The following is a 17,240-nucleotide window of genomic DNA, read 5'->3' as shown; positions in this document are numbered from 1 at the left end:
GTGGATGGCTTCCACTCATAAATTGGAGACCAGCCTCGGCAACACGGCAATACCTCATCTCTACAAAAAATACAAAAATTACCCAGGCGTGCTGGTGAACACCTATAGTCCCAGCTACTCGGGAGGCTGAGGTGGGGGATCCCTTGAGCCTGGGAGGCAGAGGTTGTAGTGAGCCGAGATTGTGCCACTGCAATCCAGCCTGGGCCATAGAGCCAGACCTTGTCTCGAAAAACAAAACAAAAACCTCACTTAAAAAGTCAAGTGAAAGAAGGTTTTAAAATATTTCCATTATTTTAGGCCAGGTGCTGTGGCTCATGCCTGTAATCCCAGCACTTTGGGAGGCCAAGGCGGGCAGATCACTTGAGGTCAGGATTTCGAGACCAGCCTGGCCAGCATAGTGAAACCCTGTCTCTACCAAAAATAATAAAATTAGCTGGGCATGGTGGTGTTTGCTGTAATCCCAGTTACTTGGGAGGCTGAGGCAGGAGAATCGCCTGAACTCGGAAGGCAGAGGTTGCAGTGAGCCAAGATCGTGCCACTGCACTCCAGCCTGGGTGACAGAGTGAGACTCTGTCTCAAAAAAAAAAAAAAAAAAAAAAAAAATCCATTGTTTTAAAACTATATAATTGGCTCAAGAGTATTTTTTGCAAGTGAGCAGTACAGTTTAAATTTGGGCTGAGTAATTTTAGGTATGAGTCTCTCTTACTCTTCAGAATAATGACTTCCTAGAACAAAACAAATCTCTCTTTTGTGAGGCCAGCGATAGAGACTACTTTTATTTATAACTGTGGACTTTAGGTTCAAATATAGAATCTTTTGGGAAACCTCACTACCAAAATTACCTTTCCTGCTGTCGGGGAAAAATAGTGAAAGACTCTGAGATCCACTCCCCATGCCCCCCACCAAGAGATTACCAAGTGTGTTACGCAGCACACCCTTACTAGGTTTTCTTGGCCTTTTACCATCATTCAGCAATTTTATAACTCTGTTAAGTTGATTAATAATGCAAATAATTTTTGTCCCTAGAAATGCAAATCAGTTGTATCTGGTAGAATGCAATTGATCGTTGCCCTTCATATTGACTTGTTTTGCATCTACTTGTAAATACATTTCAGCATTTTTTTTTTTTTTGGGACACAGTCTTACTCTGTTGCCCAAGCTGGAGTACAGTGGCGCTATCTTGGTTCGCTGCAACCTCCGCCTCCCGGGTTCAAGTGATTCTCCTGCCCCAGCCTCCTGAGTAACTGGGATTACAGGCGCCACCACATCCAGTTAATTTTTGTATTTTTAATAGAGATGGGGTTTCGCCATGCTGGCCAGGCTGGTCTTGAACTCCTGACCTCAGGTGATCCACACACCTCGGCCTCTCAAAGTGCTGGGATTATAGGCATGAGCCACTGTGCCTGGCCTATTTCAGCATTCTTTATTTGCCTATATATGTGTGAGTCTTTGAATTTTCCTTTGAACTGTTTGTAATGTCTTACTGGCCTGTCATTCATTAATGAGTTAAATACATCTTTGACTCATGTTCGTTTTATATGTATATGAGAGTCATGACCTTTCTTTTTACAAAGTTATTTTTTAACACTACCATTTCTTACCCTTCACATGTTACCTAAAGTTTTTTTTTTTTTAAATCAAGAATACTTGAGGATTTACTTCTAAAAATGAAATTTTAACATGTTTTGTATAGTGGGGTTGGAATGCCTTATATTTTCACAAGATTAATTCTACTAGCTTCCTCTTTTCAGTATCATCACACACTTCATCTTCCCTCTGGGGACTGTAATAAATATTTCTGCCATAAAAATGCAAATAGCATTAGACTAAGATTGTAATGCCCAGGAGGCTTAAGAAGATTACATTTAGATAAGATCATACTGTTACCAACTTATGAGATTTTTTTCCCTCATTACTCCACTCTATAGAACTATTTCTTATTCTTTGTTTCCAATAGGTTTTAAAAATTATTTCGGACTACTGGCCTTTTAAAAATGATTTCTGTCCAACAGGGATACTTACTTTACTAGATCCTACAAGTGAACTGAGCTGGTATATGGGCTTAACTTGGCTGCAGATTTGCATGTATGCAATGGCAATAAAGTAAGGCACTCTGATTTTAAGACATTTATTTCAATATATCTAAGACTTCATTGCATTAGAATATCAAATTGGCTCCTTTTCTCCTCTATAACAGCTATAGTTTGTTCAGCTGCAAATGTAGAGCAAAAGATGATCAGCAAGTATTACAACAAAAATACTAGATTTTTGCTGTAATTCCTGTCTATAGACAGACTTTTTTATAATACTATATGTGAAACTATCTCAATACACAGCCAAGTAGTTTGAAATTTCTTTCAAGCCAAATTGCTACTAGGTCACTATGCTCAGTTACTAAGACAGTAGCTACATAGTCATTCTACCTACTCCATCTTTGTTCTTCATTTGATCTCAGTCTTGTTTTCATAACTTTCCTTTGCACTTGTCTTTTTATACTTAAACTTTCCCAAGGTCAGAAAGCAAACCAATGACAGAATAGGGAACAGAACTCCCAAGAGATTCCTAAAATATTAGAAGTTCCATCTTAGAACAGTGATGTCATCAGGAGGATTTTTTTTTTTTGCTTTCCACAAACACCTAAAATAACTTCTTATAATAGAATCTCTTGGAGGGAAAAGGGGATTACATCGATTTCAATCTCTTAGTACTATTTAATTTTAATAATTTTAGAAAGAGGCAGCAAAAACGGAATTAACAATATATAACTTCTAGTAAGCCGTTTAAACTCTTAACACAACTATTAGGCAAGAACCTGGGAAACTGCGTGAAAGCAAAAAACGAGTAGAGCTCACTTTGTAGGTAACTTGTCTGTCAAGTAGTGTTTGAGAATGAAGGAAGGTGTTGTAGGGTTTTATTCACTGTCTTCTAGGATTTAGAAGAGTTGTTATAATTAGTTGGGGGCCAGGTAAATTCTATTAGAAATGCTGTGAGGATTATTAAGTACTTTTCACCCATTGAAATTCATTTGCTCAAAGTGTTTGCACAGTTTCTTGTTGTTTTAAAGGAAAAAAATTTCTTGTCACAGGCTACTATGTATTCTCTTACAAAGATTTTTTTAAAGATCCAGTCTAGTTCACGTTTCCTGCTGTTTCCCTTCTTTCTTGACAGCACTGTCTGACTGTCACCAGTATTCTATACAGGGCACAGGGTATTACAAAAGTTGACATGTTTAAGATAAATGAGCTCCTGATGGTAGTACAAGAAGCCAGTTACTAGGGCGTGTTGTTTTCCGTTGTTTTTTGTTGTTAATTCATTCAGATGCTTCTTTTCATATCGGGAAACTGTTTGTTTCTAGGTGATTCTTGTAAAACACAGTCTTCATTATTGAGTATGCGCACATGAAAAATGAAGGTGGAATACTGGTTTATTAAAAAGTTATGCTTGTTTAGAAACTCTATCAGAATACAGAGCCATTCAGAAATATGTGACTATCTGTATATGGCCAGAAACAACAGCCACAGCTGTTGAAAGAATTGGTTTTCTTCAATGCTCAACCATCCAAAAGCTATTGCTTTTGAAATCAGTCACTTTAATGACTGGTCTTGAAAAGAAATATATTTATTCTATAAAATTCCTACATAACCCACCATGTTTGTTTTTCTGTTTTTGTCTGGGTTTTTTTTTAAGCTGATTTTTTTCTTACTGAGATAACATTCACATAACATAAAATTCACTATTTTTAACCATTCTAGTGTACATTTCAGTGGTTTCAGTATATTCAAAATGTTGTACAATCATTACCACCACCTAATTCCACAGCATTTTCACCACTCCAAAAAGAAATCTCATGCTCACTAGGCAGTCACTTCTCATTCCCCCTTAATTGCCAGTACCTGCCAATTGCCAACCTATTTTGTCTTTATGGATTTGTCTATTCTGGGGATTTCATATAAAAGGAATAATACAATATGTGGGCTTTTGTGTCTGGGTTTCACTTAGCACAGCATTTTCAAGGCTTATCCAAATTATAATGTTTATCAGTATTTCATTCCTTTTTATGGCTGGATAATAGTCCATTGTATAGATATACCATAGTTTGTTTATCCATTCATCAAGTGATGGACATTTGAGTTGTTTCCACTTTTTGGCTACTATGAATAATGCTTCTATGAACATTCATGTACAAGATTTTGTGTAGACATGTTTTCAATTCACTTGGGTATATACTGAGGGGTAGAATTGCTGGGTCATATGGCAACTCCATATTAAAATTTTTGACAGGGCCGGGCACGGTGGCTCACGCCTGTAATCCCGGCACTTTGGGAGGCCAAGATGGGCGGATCACCTGAGGTCAGGAGTTCGAGACCAGCCTTCAACATGGTGAAACACCGTCTCTACTAAAAATACAAAAATTAGCTGGGCATGGTGGCAGGCACGTATAATCCCAGCTACTCGGGAGGCTGAGGCAGGAGAATGGCATGAACCTGGGAGGCAGGGCTTGCAGTGAGCCAAGATTGCACCACTGCACTCCAGCCTGGGAGACAGAGCAAGACTCTGTCTCAAAAAAATGCCAGACTGATTTCCCACAGCAGCAGTAGCATTTTACATTTCTACCAGCAATGTATGAAGGTTCCAACTTTTCCATATCATCCCCAACACTTGTTATTGTTTGTCTTTCTGATCATAGCCATGGATGTAAAGTGGTATCACAATGTTGTTTTGATTTGCATCTCCCTAATGACTAATGATGTTGAACGTCTTTTTATGTGCTTATTGGCCATTTGCATACCTTCTCTGGGTGGCTCAAGACCAGTCATTCAAATCTTTTACTGATTATTAAACTGGGTTATTTGTCTTTTTGTTATTGAGTTGTAAGAGTTCTTTATACATTCTGGATACTAGAACTTTTTCAAATATATGATTTGAAAGTATTTACTCCCATTCTGTGCATTGTCTTTTCAGTTTCTTGATAGTATCCTTTGATGCACAAAAGTTTTTCATTTTAATGATGTCCAATTTATTTTATTTGTTGCTTGTGCTTTTGGTGTCATATCTAAGAAACCATTGCTTAATCCAAAGTCATGAAGATCTACACCTATGTTTCTTTATAAGAGTTTTATAATTTTAGCTCTATATTTAGGTTTTTGATCCATTTTGAGTGAATTTTTGTTAATTTTGGCCACAAATGTATGAGTTTATTTCTGAACTCTCTCTCCTATTGATTTATATGCCTATCCTTTTGCCAGTACCACACTGTTTTAATTACTATAGATTTGAGGTAAGCTTTGAAATTGGAGAGTGTGAGTTCTCCAACTTTGCTGTTCTTCAAGATTGTTTTGGCTATTTGAGGTCCTTTGCTTTTCCACATGAATTTTAGGTTCAGCTGGTCCATTTCTGCAAAAAGGGCAGCAAGAATTTTGATAGATATCACAGTGAATCTATAGGTCAGTTTGGAGAGTATTGTCATTTTAATAATATTAAGCCTTCTAATTAATGCATGAAGTCAAAATGTCTTTCCCTTTACTTAGGTATTCTTTAATTTTTTTTAACAATGTTTCAGGGTTTTCAGTGTATAGGCCCTGCATTTGGTTAAGTTTATTTCTCTCCATTTTATTCTTTTTTGATGCTATTGTAAATGAGATTGTTTTCTTAATTTCATTTTTGGATTGTTCATTGCCAGTGTATAAAAATATAATTGATTTTTAAAATGTTGATCTTGTATCTTACAACTTGTTTATCAGCTGTAATAGTTTTTTGGTGAATTCTTAAGAGTTTTCTATAATCTAAGATTATGTCATCTGTGAATAAATATAGAGTTACTTCTTCCTTTCTAATCTGAATGCTCTTTACTTATTTTTTTAGCCTAATTGCCCTGGCTAGAACTTCCAGCACCATATTGAATAGAAGGGGTGAAAGCAGACATCCTTGTCTGATTCCTGATCATGGGAGGAAGTATTTGGTTTTTCACCATTAAGTATGATGTTAACAGGGGACTTTTCATGGATGACCTTTATTACACTGAGAAGTTCCTTTCTAACCTTTATTACATTGAGGAAGTTCCTTTCTATTCCTGGTGTGTTAAGTTGAATTGAATTAAGTTATAAATTTGAACTAAAAGACAAATAGGCTACAGGATTTTTTGCCTCTGTTCAGCCTATGGAAATACTATGATCCTGTGTTCTCTTTAATTTTAATGGCTACTAGGTTCTTATCTGGGAAACAATAAAATCACTGCCTTTCAGAAATTCTGAGAGCTCACTGAGCCAGCTAAGTTACATGCCTGGTAGTGTTGCCCTGATATGGTTTGGATCTGTGTCCCCATCCAAATCTCATGTCAAACTGTAATGCCCAGTGCTGGAGGTGGGGCCTGGTGGGAGGCGATTGGATCATGGGGGCTGTTTCTCATGAATGGTTTAGCACCATTCCCCTTGGCACTGTCTTCAGGATAGTGAGTTCTCAAGTGATCTGGTTGTTTAAAAGTCTGTGGAACCTCCCCTACCCTTGCTCCTGCTCCTGCCATGCCAGAGGTCTTGCTCCCGCTTTGCCTTCCATGATTGGAAGCTTCCTGAGGCCTCCCCAGAAGCAGATGCTGCCATGCTTCCTGTACATCCTGCAGAACCGTGAGCCAATTAAACCTCTTTTCTTATAAATTACCCAGTCTCAGGTATTTCTTTACAGCAGTGCAAGAATGAACAAATACATGCCCTTAGAGATGCAAAATTGAAAGTCAAGACACTTGATTCGTGTTTACTTGTATGAATTGCATGTTTATGTTATATATAAAATATTTAATAGTAGAACAAATATAATAATTTTTCCATTATAATATGTGAGCTATCTTAAAGCTAAAATATATTTTGTCTTGGTTTTTGAAACCATAATTTCCTCTATTTTTGTTCTACCTAAAGACAAGCAAAAGAGCTAAAAAGATGCCAAATTAGAATCCCATATTAAAAAAAAACTTTTATGAGTTAACAAATATTATAGCCCTTCTATATTCCTATATGTGTACTAATTTACTATTTTATTCCATTAAAATATTTACATTGCTGAGATGTAATGCAATCGTAGTCCCAATTATATTATTAAGGTTTTGAATGTCAACATTAATAGATCTTGTTTTCCTTACTATTTGAAATGGTTGTGGGTTTTTTTCCATCTTCTGGAATTATTATAAAGAGTGTGTATGTGTGTGTGTGTGTGTGTGTGTGTGTGTGTGTGCATTTTAACCTTACGTGTCTTGTCACTAAAAATTTCCCTTGCAAGGGAGAATAAGGACTTAAATCACAGTTTATCTTCTACTGAATATAACTGTTTCAGGACAGATTGAAGTATGCTTCCAGCTATTACAAAATTGGCAAGACACAAACAAAATACCGTGGAGACACGATTTGTGCACCGAAGTCGGATATCTTTCAGTAACCTCAGCTTTTCTCTTCCCATGTAGCTTCCTTCTCCCCATGAACCCATTATATTAGCAGTGAAATTGGAAGGCCAGGTCTTCCAGACACAGAGATCTGACTCCAGGCTCCCAGCTGTTCACAGATGGACCCAAAAGTGTTATACTGAAAAGGAACTATTCATGAGAAAATTTGCAAAGTGAGATATGCCCTGAATATTTGGGGAGTACTTTATAGTAAGAAAAAGGTCAAATATGAGTTGTTCCTTCCCAAATTTATAGAACGAGTATTTCAAACCTGTTAGATTCATTTTTGCACTTTTACAATGCCCCAATTTTGACCTAAATATATATGTTTTCTGGAAAAACATTCACTTTCTGGAAAGCATGTTCATGAAAAGTTAAATGAACAAATATTATATTTTGGAGAATCAACCTTACTTTCCCATTGGCTTCTATTTCACTTTTAGAGATGTCAGCTCTGATACCAACATTTTACCTTTCAGGTATTTTTATCCTTTCACCTCTCTGTGAAATAAAGGCCTATAAATAAATATCTAATTGTTCTGGGGGAACTCTTGAAAGGAACCCCACAGGAAATCCTTCCATGGGTGCCAAGATTATTTTAGAATGCCTCTGGTCCCAAAGTCTTCTTGTTTCCTGATCATCAAATACAGTAATCCTGGGCAATTTTTGCCATTAAAAGAAAGTATATCTTACTGTGTGGAGAGAAAACACAGTCAAAACACTAACAGTTTCCCGCCATGAACATGAATTTGGCTTGCCCTTCTATTAGGAAATATGAGGTAGTAAATAAAGTAAAATCAACATTCTGTACATCTTCTATAGCACCTGTGGTTACTCAGTGCTAAGGGACTACCAGTAGAACTATGCCATGCTAACACAGGAGCACTGAAATAAGGATTGAAGATAGGCTCACACTAACTGTATCAAATTGGCAGGCTTTACATTTTGTTAGTATTAGGAATATGTTGCACCTCCTTTGTTGACAGGATTACCTATTCCTCCAGATCCGAATGTGACAAATTAAATGATAGAGGTTGCTGGTGCTTTTCATCAGCAGCAAAAATGATTTAGGGCTAGAGAGGGAAGTAAAGGATGGTAGACCCAGAAATTCCTCTTCCTAATAAAACCATAGATATCCATACCCCTCCAAAGACAGTCACTTCTAAATTATTTACTTTGTAGAATATCCAAAGTTTTTGCTTTTATTCTTTCTCTTTTTCTTCTCTTTGGAGCCATTTCACTAGTTATTAATGGAAGAGAATCAATGCTAATTTCTGGTTACATTAAAACGTAGAGGACTTGGATAGTTTACCTATCCCTGTAAGAGCAGTCATACCTTCTAGGGTTATAGTAAAGATGGAGTGAAATAATGCAGAGGAAAGGACTTTATAAAATATAAAACAGCTAGGCCGGGCATGGTGGCTCACACCTGTAATCCTAGCACTTTGGGAGGGCGAGGTGGGCAGATCACTTGAGGTCAGGAGTTCGAGACCAGCCTGGCCAACATCTCTACTGAAACCCCATCTCTACTGAAAATAAAAATTAGCCGGCCGTGGTAGTGGGCGCCTGTAATCCCAGCTACTCGGGAGGCTGAGGCAGGAAAATCGCTTGAATCTGGGAGGCAGAGGTTGCAGTGAGCCGAGATTGCGCCACTGCACAACAGAGCGAGACTCTATCTCAAAAAATAATAATAAAAATAAATAAATAAATCAGCTAACCTTTGGGGGTGAGAATTGTCTTTACTCTCTCACTTCCCTCCTTAGTTTAGATTCTGTGGTTATCATGATGATCAATCCCTTGAACCCAGCCTCATCGCCCCTGCCCTCTCCAATCCTTTTTCCCCCTCCCTCTCTTTTCTCTGTTCTAGGCACGATGTCAACCCTGGTTAGATCCAAGTCTTTCACAGCACAACACCAACAAAAAGAGAATGGGCTTTAGTGTCTGACAGGTGAATGTAAATTGTGGCTCTACCCTTCATTCGTTTTGGAAAAGTCAACATTTTCAAGTCTTGGTTTCGCATCTGTGAAAGAAAATAATGATGATACTCCATGTAGTTGTTATGGAGATTAAATTCAATAATACTTGTAGCATGACAGCACAAGACTGGCACATAGTAGGCATTCAGTAAAATCCATGATAGCTTTTTTCTGTGCTAAAACCGAAAACTAATTTACAGATGTACATTTCCAAACATACATGCATGTTTTACCATTTAAAGTATTTTAAAATCCTGATTTTATAGTCTAATTTAATAACTTTATTGTTTTTTAAATCTCCTGTTCGTTTCCTTAACACCCTAAAGATTGAAGAGCTTTCTTTTCTCTCCCTTTCTTTCTTTTCTTGTCTTTCTTTTTCTTTCTCTCTCTCTCTCTTTCCTTTCTTTTCTTTCTCTCTTAAAATCTTGATTTTATAGTCAAATTTAATAACTTTATCGTTTTTAAAATCTCCTGTTCATTTCCTTAACACCTTAAAGATTGAAGAGCTTTCTTTTCTCTCTCTCTCTTCCTTTCTTCTTTCTTTCTTTTTTTTTTTTTCATATGGAGTTTCGCTCTTGTTACCTAGGCTGGAGTGCAATGGCGCAATCTCGGCGCACTGCAACCTCTGCCTCCTGGGTCCCAGCGATTCTTCCGCCCCAGTCTCCGGAGTATCTGGGACTACAGGCGTGCGCCACCATGCCCGGCTAATTTTTGTATTTTAGTAGAGACGGGGTTTTACCGTGTTGGCCAGGCAGATCACTCCTGACTTCAGGTGATCTGCCTGCCTCGGCCTCCGAAAGTGTTGGGATTACAAGCGTGAGCCACCGTACCCGGCCTGAAGAGCTTTCTAATGATACTTTTGGCTTATTCATAGAACGTGAATAAAATTTAAAATAAATTTTAAAAAGAAGATGAAAACTGTAGTTTTAAATCTGTCCTAATTTATAAAACATGACATATGATATATGAAAACATAAATACATGAATGAATGTATCTGGATTCCTCGGGAAACACTTTCATAATGAGACTATATGAATGATTCTAAAACCTGCCTTACACAGCTAGGTAGCTAAGAAACATTTTCCTCAAACCCCATTATATGGTTCCACAGGTCTCAGTGCTTACCCTCAGACTTAGACCCATCAGTCAAAATATTGACCATCTTTTAAAATAAGTTCCAAATTACAGGAGAAAAATCTGCCTTAACAAGTGCAGCTCAGGGCATTTAAATATTTCTCACAGTATTCTAAGGCCTCCATGTTATCCAGTGGATGATAATTGAATAAAATAATGAAACATTCCATATTCCCTCTTATTACCATTCATCACCCAACAGCTGTAAAATCACCAGCTGCTAGGAAAAAGAGAACTAAATCAGTCCTCTACAGCTGCAAAGAGAAAAAAGCTTAAGATCTCTTCACACAATTTCTGGGATTCCAGCAGGCTGGAGTCAAAGTACAGTTTTCCTTGCCACAAAACCCTCAGCCTTGTAAACACGCCAAATAGCACATAAGCTGTGATTTATTTTTGTCATTACTGGCAAAGAAGTGTATGAAGGAGAAGAGTAGAGGTGGCTGAGGTAATATAATAGAATCATGACAGCAGTGTAAGTAGTGTCTACCATATCCCGGGCACAGAGCATCAGACTTTTAAATCCTTACCATAACTACAAAAGGTAGATATTATCCTCATTTTATTAGAGAACTGAGGCTCAGTGAGACCAAGTAACTTAGTAAATGCTGTCGTAAGTCAGATTTAGCTGTGTTTGGCTCCAGTACCAGGGTCTTAATCATCACACTGTTCTGCCTTCCAGTAAAATAGATGAAGGAAAACTGAACTGGTGAGACTAAGTGGAATGGATCTGGAGAGAAGGGGAAATATGGGGGGAAGGTGATGCTGTGTTAAAAGACACAGGAGGGGGCCGGGCGTGGTGGCTCATGCCTGTAATCCCAGCACTTTGGAAGGCCGAGGCAAGCAGATCACTTGAGGTCAGGAGTTGGAGACCAGCCTGGCCTAGAGGACGAAACCCCATCTCTACTAAAAATACAAAAATTAGCCGGGCATGGTGGTGCCTGCCTGTCATCCTAGCTACTTGGGAGGCTGAGGCATGAGAATTGCTTGAACCTGGGAGGGGGAGGTTGCAGTGAGCCAAGATCACGCCACTGCACTCCAGCGTGGGTGACAGAGTGAGAGCGAGACTCCTTTTCAAAAAAAAAAAAAAAACAAGGAGGAATGTATTAAGGTAAATGAGGCTCCTAGTTTGAATCTCTTTTCCTATTCTTTTCGATAGTTTAAGAAATAGGGTGCCATTTCCATTAACTTCCCTAATTTGCCATTATCAGCATAAAAAATTCTAGCCCATAAAATCAGGTTTCATTAATTACTCATTTTAGCAACAATATTAGCCACAGATGAATTGGCATAGTCTGTAAAGCAATGGTTTTCAAACTTTAGCAAGCATTAGAACACCTGGAGGGTTGTTAAACATAGATTCTTAGGCCTCATCTCTAGAATTTCTGATTCAGTAGGTCTGGGGTAAGGTTTGAGAATGTGTATTTCTCACAAGTTGCCAGGTGAGGCTGATGGTGCTGGTTCAGGGACCACACTCCACTGCTGCAAATAAAAACTGTGCTACTATCCACAATAGCAAAGACTTAGAACCGAGCCAAATGTCCAACAATAATAGACTGGATTAAGAAATTGTGGCACATATACACAATGGAATAATATGCAGCCATAAAAAATGATGAGTTCACGTCCTTTGTAGGGACATGGATGAAGCTGGAAAACATCATTCTCAGCAAACTATCGCAAGGACAAAAAACCAAACACCGCATGTTCTCACTCATAGGTGGGAATTGAGCGATGAGAACACATGGACACAGGAAGGGGAACATCACACACCGGGGCCTGTTATGGGGTGGGGGGGAGGGGGGAGGGATAGCATTAGGAGATATACCTAATGTTAAATGACGAGTTAATGGGTGCAGCACACCAACATGGCACATGTATACATATGTAACTAACCTGCACGTTGTGCACATGTACCCTAAAACTTAAAGTATAATAAAAAAAAAACAATCTATTTTATAATTGAAAAAACAAAACAAAAAAAACTGTGCTAAAAATTTAGATTTGTGTGCACATACCTATGTAAGCTGACCTGCAAAAGAACAGCATTTCTTAAGAAGCTACCTTCCATTCTGCAGCCACAATCAGATTTCAGTTCTTCTACAGCCGTGTACATAAAATGAATGGTGTCCAGAGACACACAAATGTGGGACAATTAATCTATGCCTATGTTCCTAATAAGGCAAAGGGCTATACTTTCAATGTGCGATATGCTCAGTGAAGCAATCATAGGAACTAAAACATCACATTCAGGCTGGGTGTGGTGGCTCACACCTGTAATCCCAGCACTTTGGGAGGGTGAGGCGGGCGGATCACCTGAGGTCAGGAGTTCAAGACCAGCCTGACCAACATGGAGAAACCCCGTCTCTACTAAAAATACAAAATTGGCCAGGCATAGTGGCACATGCCTATAGTCCCAGCTACTCCGGAGGCTGAGGCAGGAGAATCACTTGAACCAGGGAGGCGGAGGTTGTGGTGAGCCGAGATCCTGCCATTGCACTCCAGCCTGGGCAATAAGAGCGAAACTCCATCTCAAAAAACAAAACAAAACAAAAACCACATTCAAAAGAGGCAACCATTTCCAAATTTAATACAAGCTCTTTTATAATTCAGAAAAAAGTATAGATAAAAGTCAAATGCACCCAAGCTTAAGGGTGGAAAAATCAAAAACCAGAATAATTCACATTTCCAACCATGGCCGCTATTGGTCCAATTGCTTATGGGTTCTTTTTCCTTCTTTTTTCTTTTTTCTAAAGAGAGTAGGGATAGCAAGAATTGTCATGGAACTGGATCCCTGGAAGCTAACACAGTCTTGGCCACTTAGGCTGTTTTTTACCCCCTACCTGGCCTTATCCACAGTTTTGGCTTGGCTTAGCTCCATTCAAACACATGCTTAGTAATGGCACTAGGGGCTGCTACCACTGCTGCACAAATTGAAATCAGTATGAAAATGGAATAGAAAGATGTCAGCAAACTAATATTATTTTAAAAGGAAATTGCTTCTAATTTCAAAGCAGCAGGAGATTAGTAAGAAAATGAGGTTTCCATTCCATAGGGTCTTCTAGGATGAGATGTCTCATTCTCACATCCTTTTGAAATGGAAAAACACTTGCTGTATAGTCTCCTTTACTTGGTTATCCTGAACCTCTTTACAGGCTGATAATTTTCTTGCTGGCAGTATATTGTATAGAATAGTTGTATTTTAAGACTTCTTCAAAAGTGTCTGTTAGCTTTGAGTAATTATCCGTTGTTGAATTTGGCAGAACAAAGAGAAACTTCTAGAATTTTTATCTTCAGCCTTAGAAAGTGTTGTTAACTCTGAAACTTTAGAGGACTTACTTTAAAAAAAGAAAGTAATACTTTTAAATGCATGCTCATGATTTTTTTTTAATTTTTATTTATTTATTTTTTTGAGACAGAGTCTTGCTTTGTCACTCAGGCTAGAGTGCAGTGGCACGATCTTGGCTCACTGCAACCTCTGCCTCCCAGGTTCAAGTGATTGTTGTGCCTCAGCCTCTCGAGTAGCAGGGATTACAGGTGCCCACCACTATGACCAGCTAAATTTTTTTTATTTTTAGTAGAGACGGGGTTTTGCTGTGTTGGCCAGGCTGGTCTGGAACTCCTGACCTCAGGTGATCCACCCGCCTTGGCCTCCCAAAGTGCTGGGATTACAGGTGTGAGCCACTGTGCCCGGCCACCTGAAGTTTTTATAAGGCCCTTGATAACTCTGGCACTTTGTTGTGGTTGATCAGAGCCATTCAGGTAGTCTCATAGGTCCTTCAGTCCACAAATATTGAGGGTCCACCTTGTGCCATGTTATGGGGGCCTCTGTCATTTTGCTCAGGACTCTACTCTGAGATGGTCCTGTATGGCTTGGATTATAAGAGACAGTTGAGGAAACAAAAGATCTGCATGCTCTCCTTTCACGAATTCACTGAAATATCACGGCAAAATATTTTGAGCACTCTACCTCACATAAGCTTTCTAGTTCACAGTCTGGTAGGTTGACGTGTCTCTAAATATTTGTTATTTTCTGATTGAATCCTACCTGAACCCAGTTAACTGAGATACACTAAATCATAGCCCCCTTTATTTGAAACAATACTGTAGGATTTAAAGATCCATCAGTGTCTAGAAACTAGCAGGTATCTGTTGAATGAATGCTGCATTTTCTTCAACTCTGGGAGCCCAGATTAACTTCCACAAGTAACAGCACTGTTTCTATTTTGGTTACTTTCCGGCTACTGTCCTAGTCATTTTAGTTACCCTGATGCTGCCCCAGCGACTCAGCCCAGCCAGCTGCTGGTGGCCTATCCTATACTAGGGCTGAGAGAAAAAAGAAAGAATAGGGACATCTACCCTTTAGCAAATGCAGTAGAATATTCTGCAGCCTTTCCCATTTTATTCATATTGCTTTGGTTTGCTCAGAAGTATCAGAGCAAAATATAAAATCGAATAATTGGAGCTCTCATCCTTATTTTCTCCTTGCCCAATCCCCATCCATAGTCTCTGGATGTGTCCCAACAAGGTGCTTACTGCTGAGCCACTTTGTATCTTTTCTGGAAGTCGGGGAGGTAAGGACAGATAAACAATGACACTAATTTTTCATCATCTCCCTATTCCTGTGTTGCTATCATTCAACCAAACACCTACTGAGCACCTACTTCTGGCCAAGGTAATACACTTGGTCCTGAGGATACAAAGATCATACAGTTCCTCAGAGAGTTCGCGGTCTCCTGGGGGATGCAGAGAAGTAAAAATTCAGAGGAAAGCCCAGGAGATGTGCGAACCTAGAGGAAAGAGAGTTTAACTCTGCCTTAGGTGAGGAGGGGGTCAGTCCTTTTCACAGAGGAGAAGTTTATTCATTCTGCTGGCTGGACAGCAAAGATACCAGGCGTCACATAGAGGTCCTTATTTTTCCCACTTTAAAATCTACTCCACAATGGTCCCCATTTACTGTCAAAGCTGGTTTCTGTGTGATAATACCACTAACATGATCATGCCATCCTCTTGCTTCTGCTCACTTTACACTTTATATCTGAAGGTCACCATACTAAAAACTGGCATGAGTGTTTTCCAAGGAATCTGGTTATCATGCTTGACTACAACTCTAAAACTGAAGATTAAAGGACAAGTTAATAGGCACTTTATAGGATGGGTATGGAGTCGGAGCTGTGATAGGCAGAGGAAAAAATTAGCAGCACTATGTTAAGCATATACCAACCAATGCCCAAAGCTGAAGGTAACTTACGATTTGTTTTTCTTAGGGGAGGACTTGTTTCACCTACCATGTGGAATGTTCCTGGGGCCTTGACAGGCCTGAAGCCATGAACAGGTATGCATTGATCAGCGTGGCCATTGCAGAAGCAGCTTCCCTTGACGATGAAATCATAGATTGCATAGTGTGTAAAATGTTGAGGCTCTTCGTTCAGGTCATTTCTCTGACAGGGACAAGACTGTCGTTTTAGCAGCTGCACGCGAAGGTTGGTGATCTTCAGCTGCTCCTGAACTTTGGCACTGTAAGGGTTCTCTGTATCGTATGGTGGTGACAAAGCTTTGAAAATAACCTGTAAGGAGAAAGAAAATACCATGCGTTTATAGGACTGTGTGCAAACCCTGAATTGTTTGCCTAATGTAGTCCCTGTTTGATTTATGCCTTATGTCATCTGTGAACGATAAGATAACAAGAAGTTTTTAGACCTTGAGCACACCTGGGAAAGAGCTGTGCTGTTATTCTAAGGAGCAGATGTGCTGCCTGTTTGTACACAGAAGTATATATTGAGTGACCAGCAGAGACCTGACTCTTGAGATAAAGGCAGCCATACAAAGATCTTGCTGGGAAGAGCATTCTGGGCAGAGGGAAGAGCAAGCTTAAAGGCTTTGAGGCAGAGTGAAGTTTGGCTTGTTCAAGGAAGAACAACAAAGTCAGTGTGACTGGAGACCAGTGAACAAAGAGAGTGGCTGGAGAGGCGGACAGAGAGCAGGTGTGAGATAGGCATGAATGGAGCCCTGTGGAAGTCACAGTAGAGTTATGCTGACTGTAGTGGAAGGCCACTGGGACACTGTAGGCAGAGAGGTGATATCTGATTTACCTTGCCTAAAAATATAACTCTGTCTTTTTGGATATAAAAGTATCACCTTAGAGATCAATTTCATACCAAAAGTATGAAAAGGAAGAATCGACTGTGTAGGATCACATCTCCAAGGTCTACTGGTACAGACCTGTCCAAATATAACTTTGGGGGAGAGGGTAATAATTCAGCAGACATTTGCCCTCTGCAGCCCATTGTCCAGCCAGTTGCCAGAGTGGTTATCTATAAACAAAGATTGGATCGTGTAACTCCCTTGTTTAAACCACCCCCACCCGAAGACCTCCCATTTTCCTCAGAACAAGATACAAAATCCTTATAATGGCTCTGCTTGGTTTTTATTCTTAGTACTTATCACCATCTGACATTATATTTGTAGTGGTTTAGTGATTTACTGTCTTCCCAGTCCAGACCAAAAACTTCATGTAGGCGGTCACGGATGTATCCTAGGACAGTGGCTGGCACATAGTAAGTATTCAATAAATTTTTGGTAAACAAATTAATTAATTTAACATTGTTCTTGGCATTTGTGTAATAGGTGAGAATTCCAAATAACTTCCTTATGTCGGGTCTACATTCATTCACATACTGAATTTCACGTTAAGCACCAGTATTAT

At 39.1% G+C, this 17,240-nt stretch overlaps 1 protein-coding gene across 2 annotated transcripts in view; it reads right to left on the bottom strand.

The window, feature by feature from the left end:
* The window catches only part of NTN4 (netrin 4), a 130,091-nt gene that overhangs the window by 65,060 nt on the left and 47,791 nt on the right, over positions 1-17,240 (bottom strand). For both annotated transcript variants that reach the window (XM_030819798.1, XM_004089146.3), the window contains exon 3: positions 15,823-16,101. In XM_030819798.1, coding sequence (XP_030675658.1) covers positions 15,823-16,101 — 279 coding nt within the window. The remainder of the gene's footprint in view (positions 1-15,822; positions 16,102-17,240) is intronic.

Source organism: Nomascus leucogenys, chromosome 10, assembly GCF_006542625.1.
Source record: "Nomascus leucogenys isolate Asia chromosome 10, Asia_NLE_v1, whole genome shotgun sequence".
Lineage (NCBI taxonomy): Eukaryota > Metazoa > Chordata > Mammalia > Primates > Hylobatidae > Nomascus > Nomascus leucogenys.
This window is presented reverse-complemented; position numbering and strand designations above follow the sequence as displayed.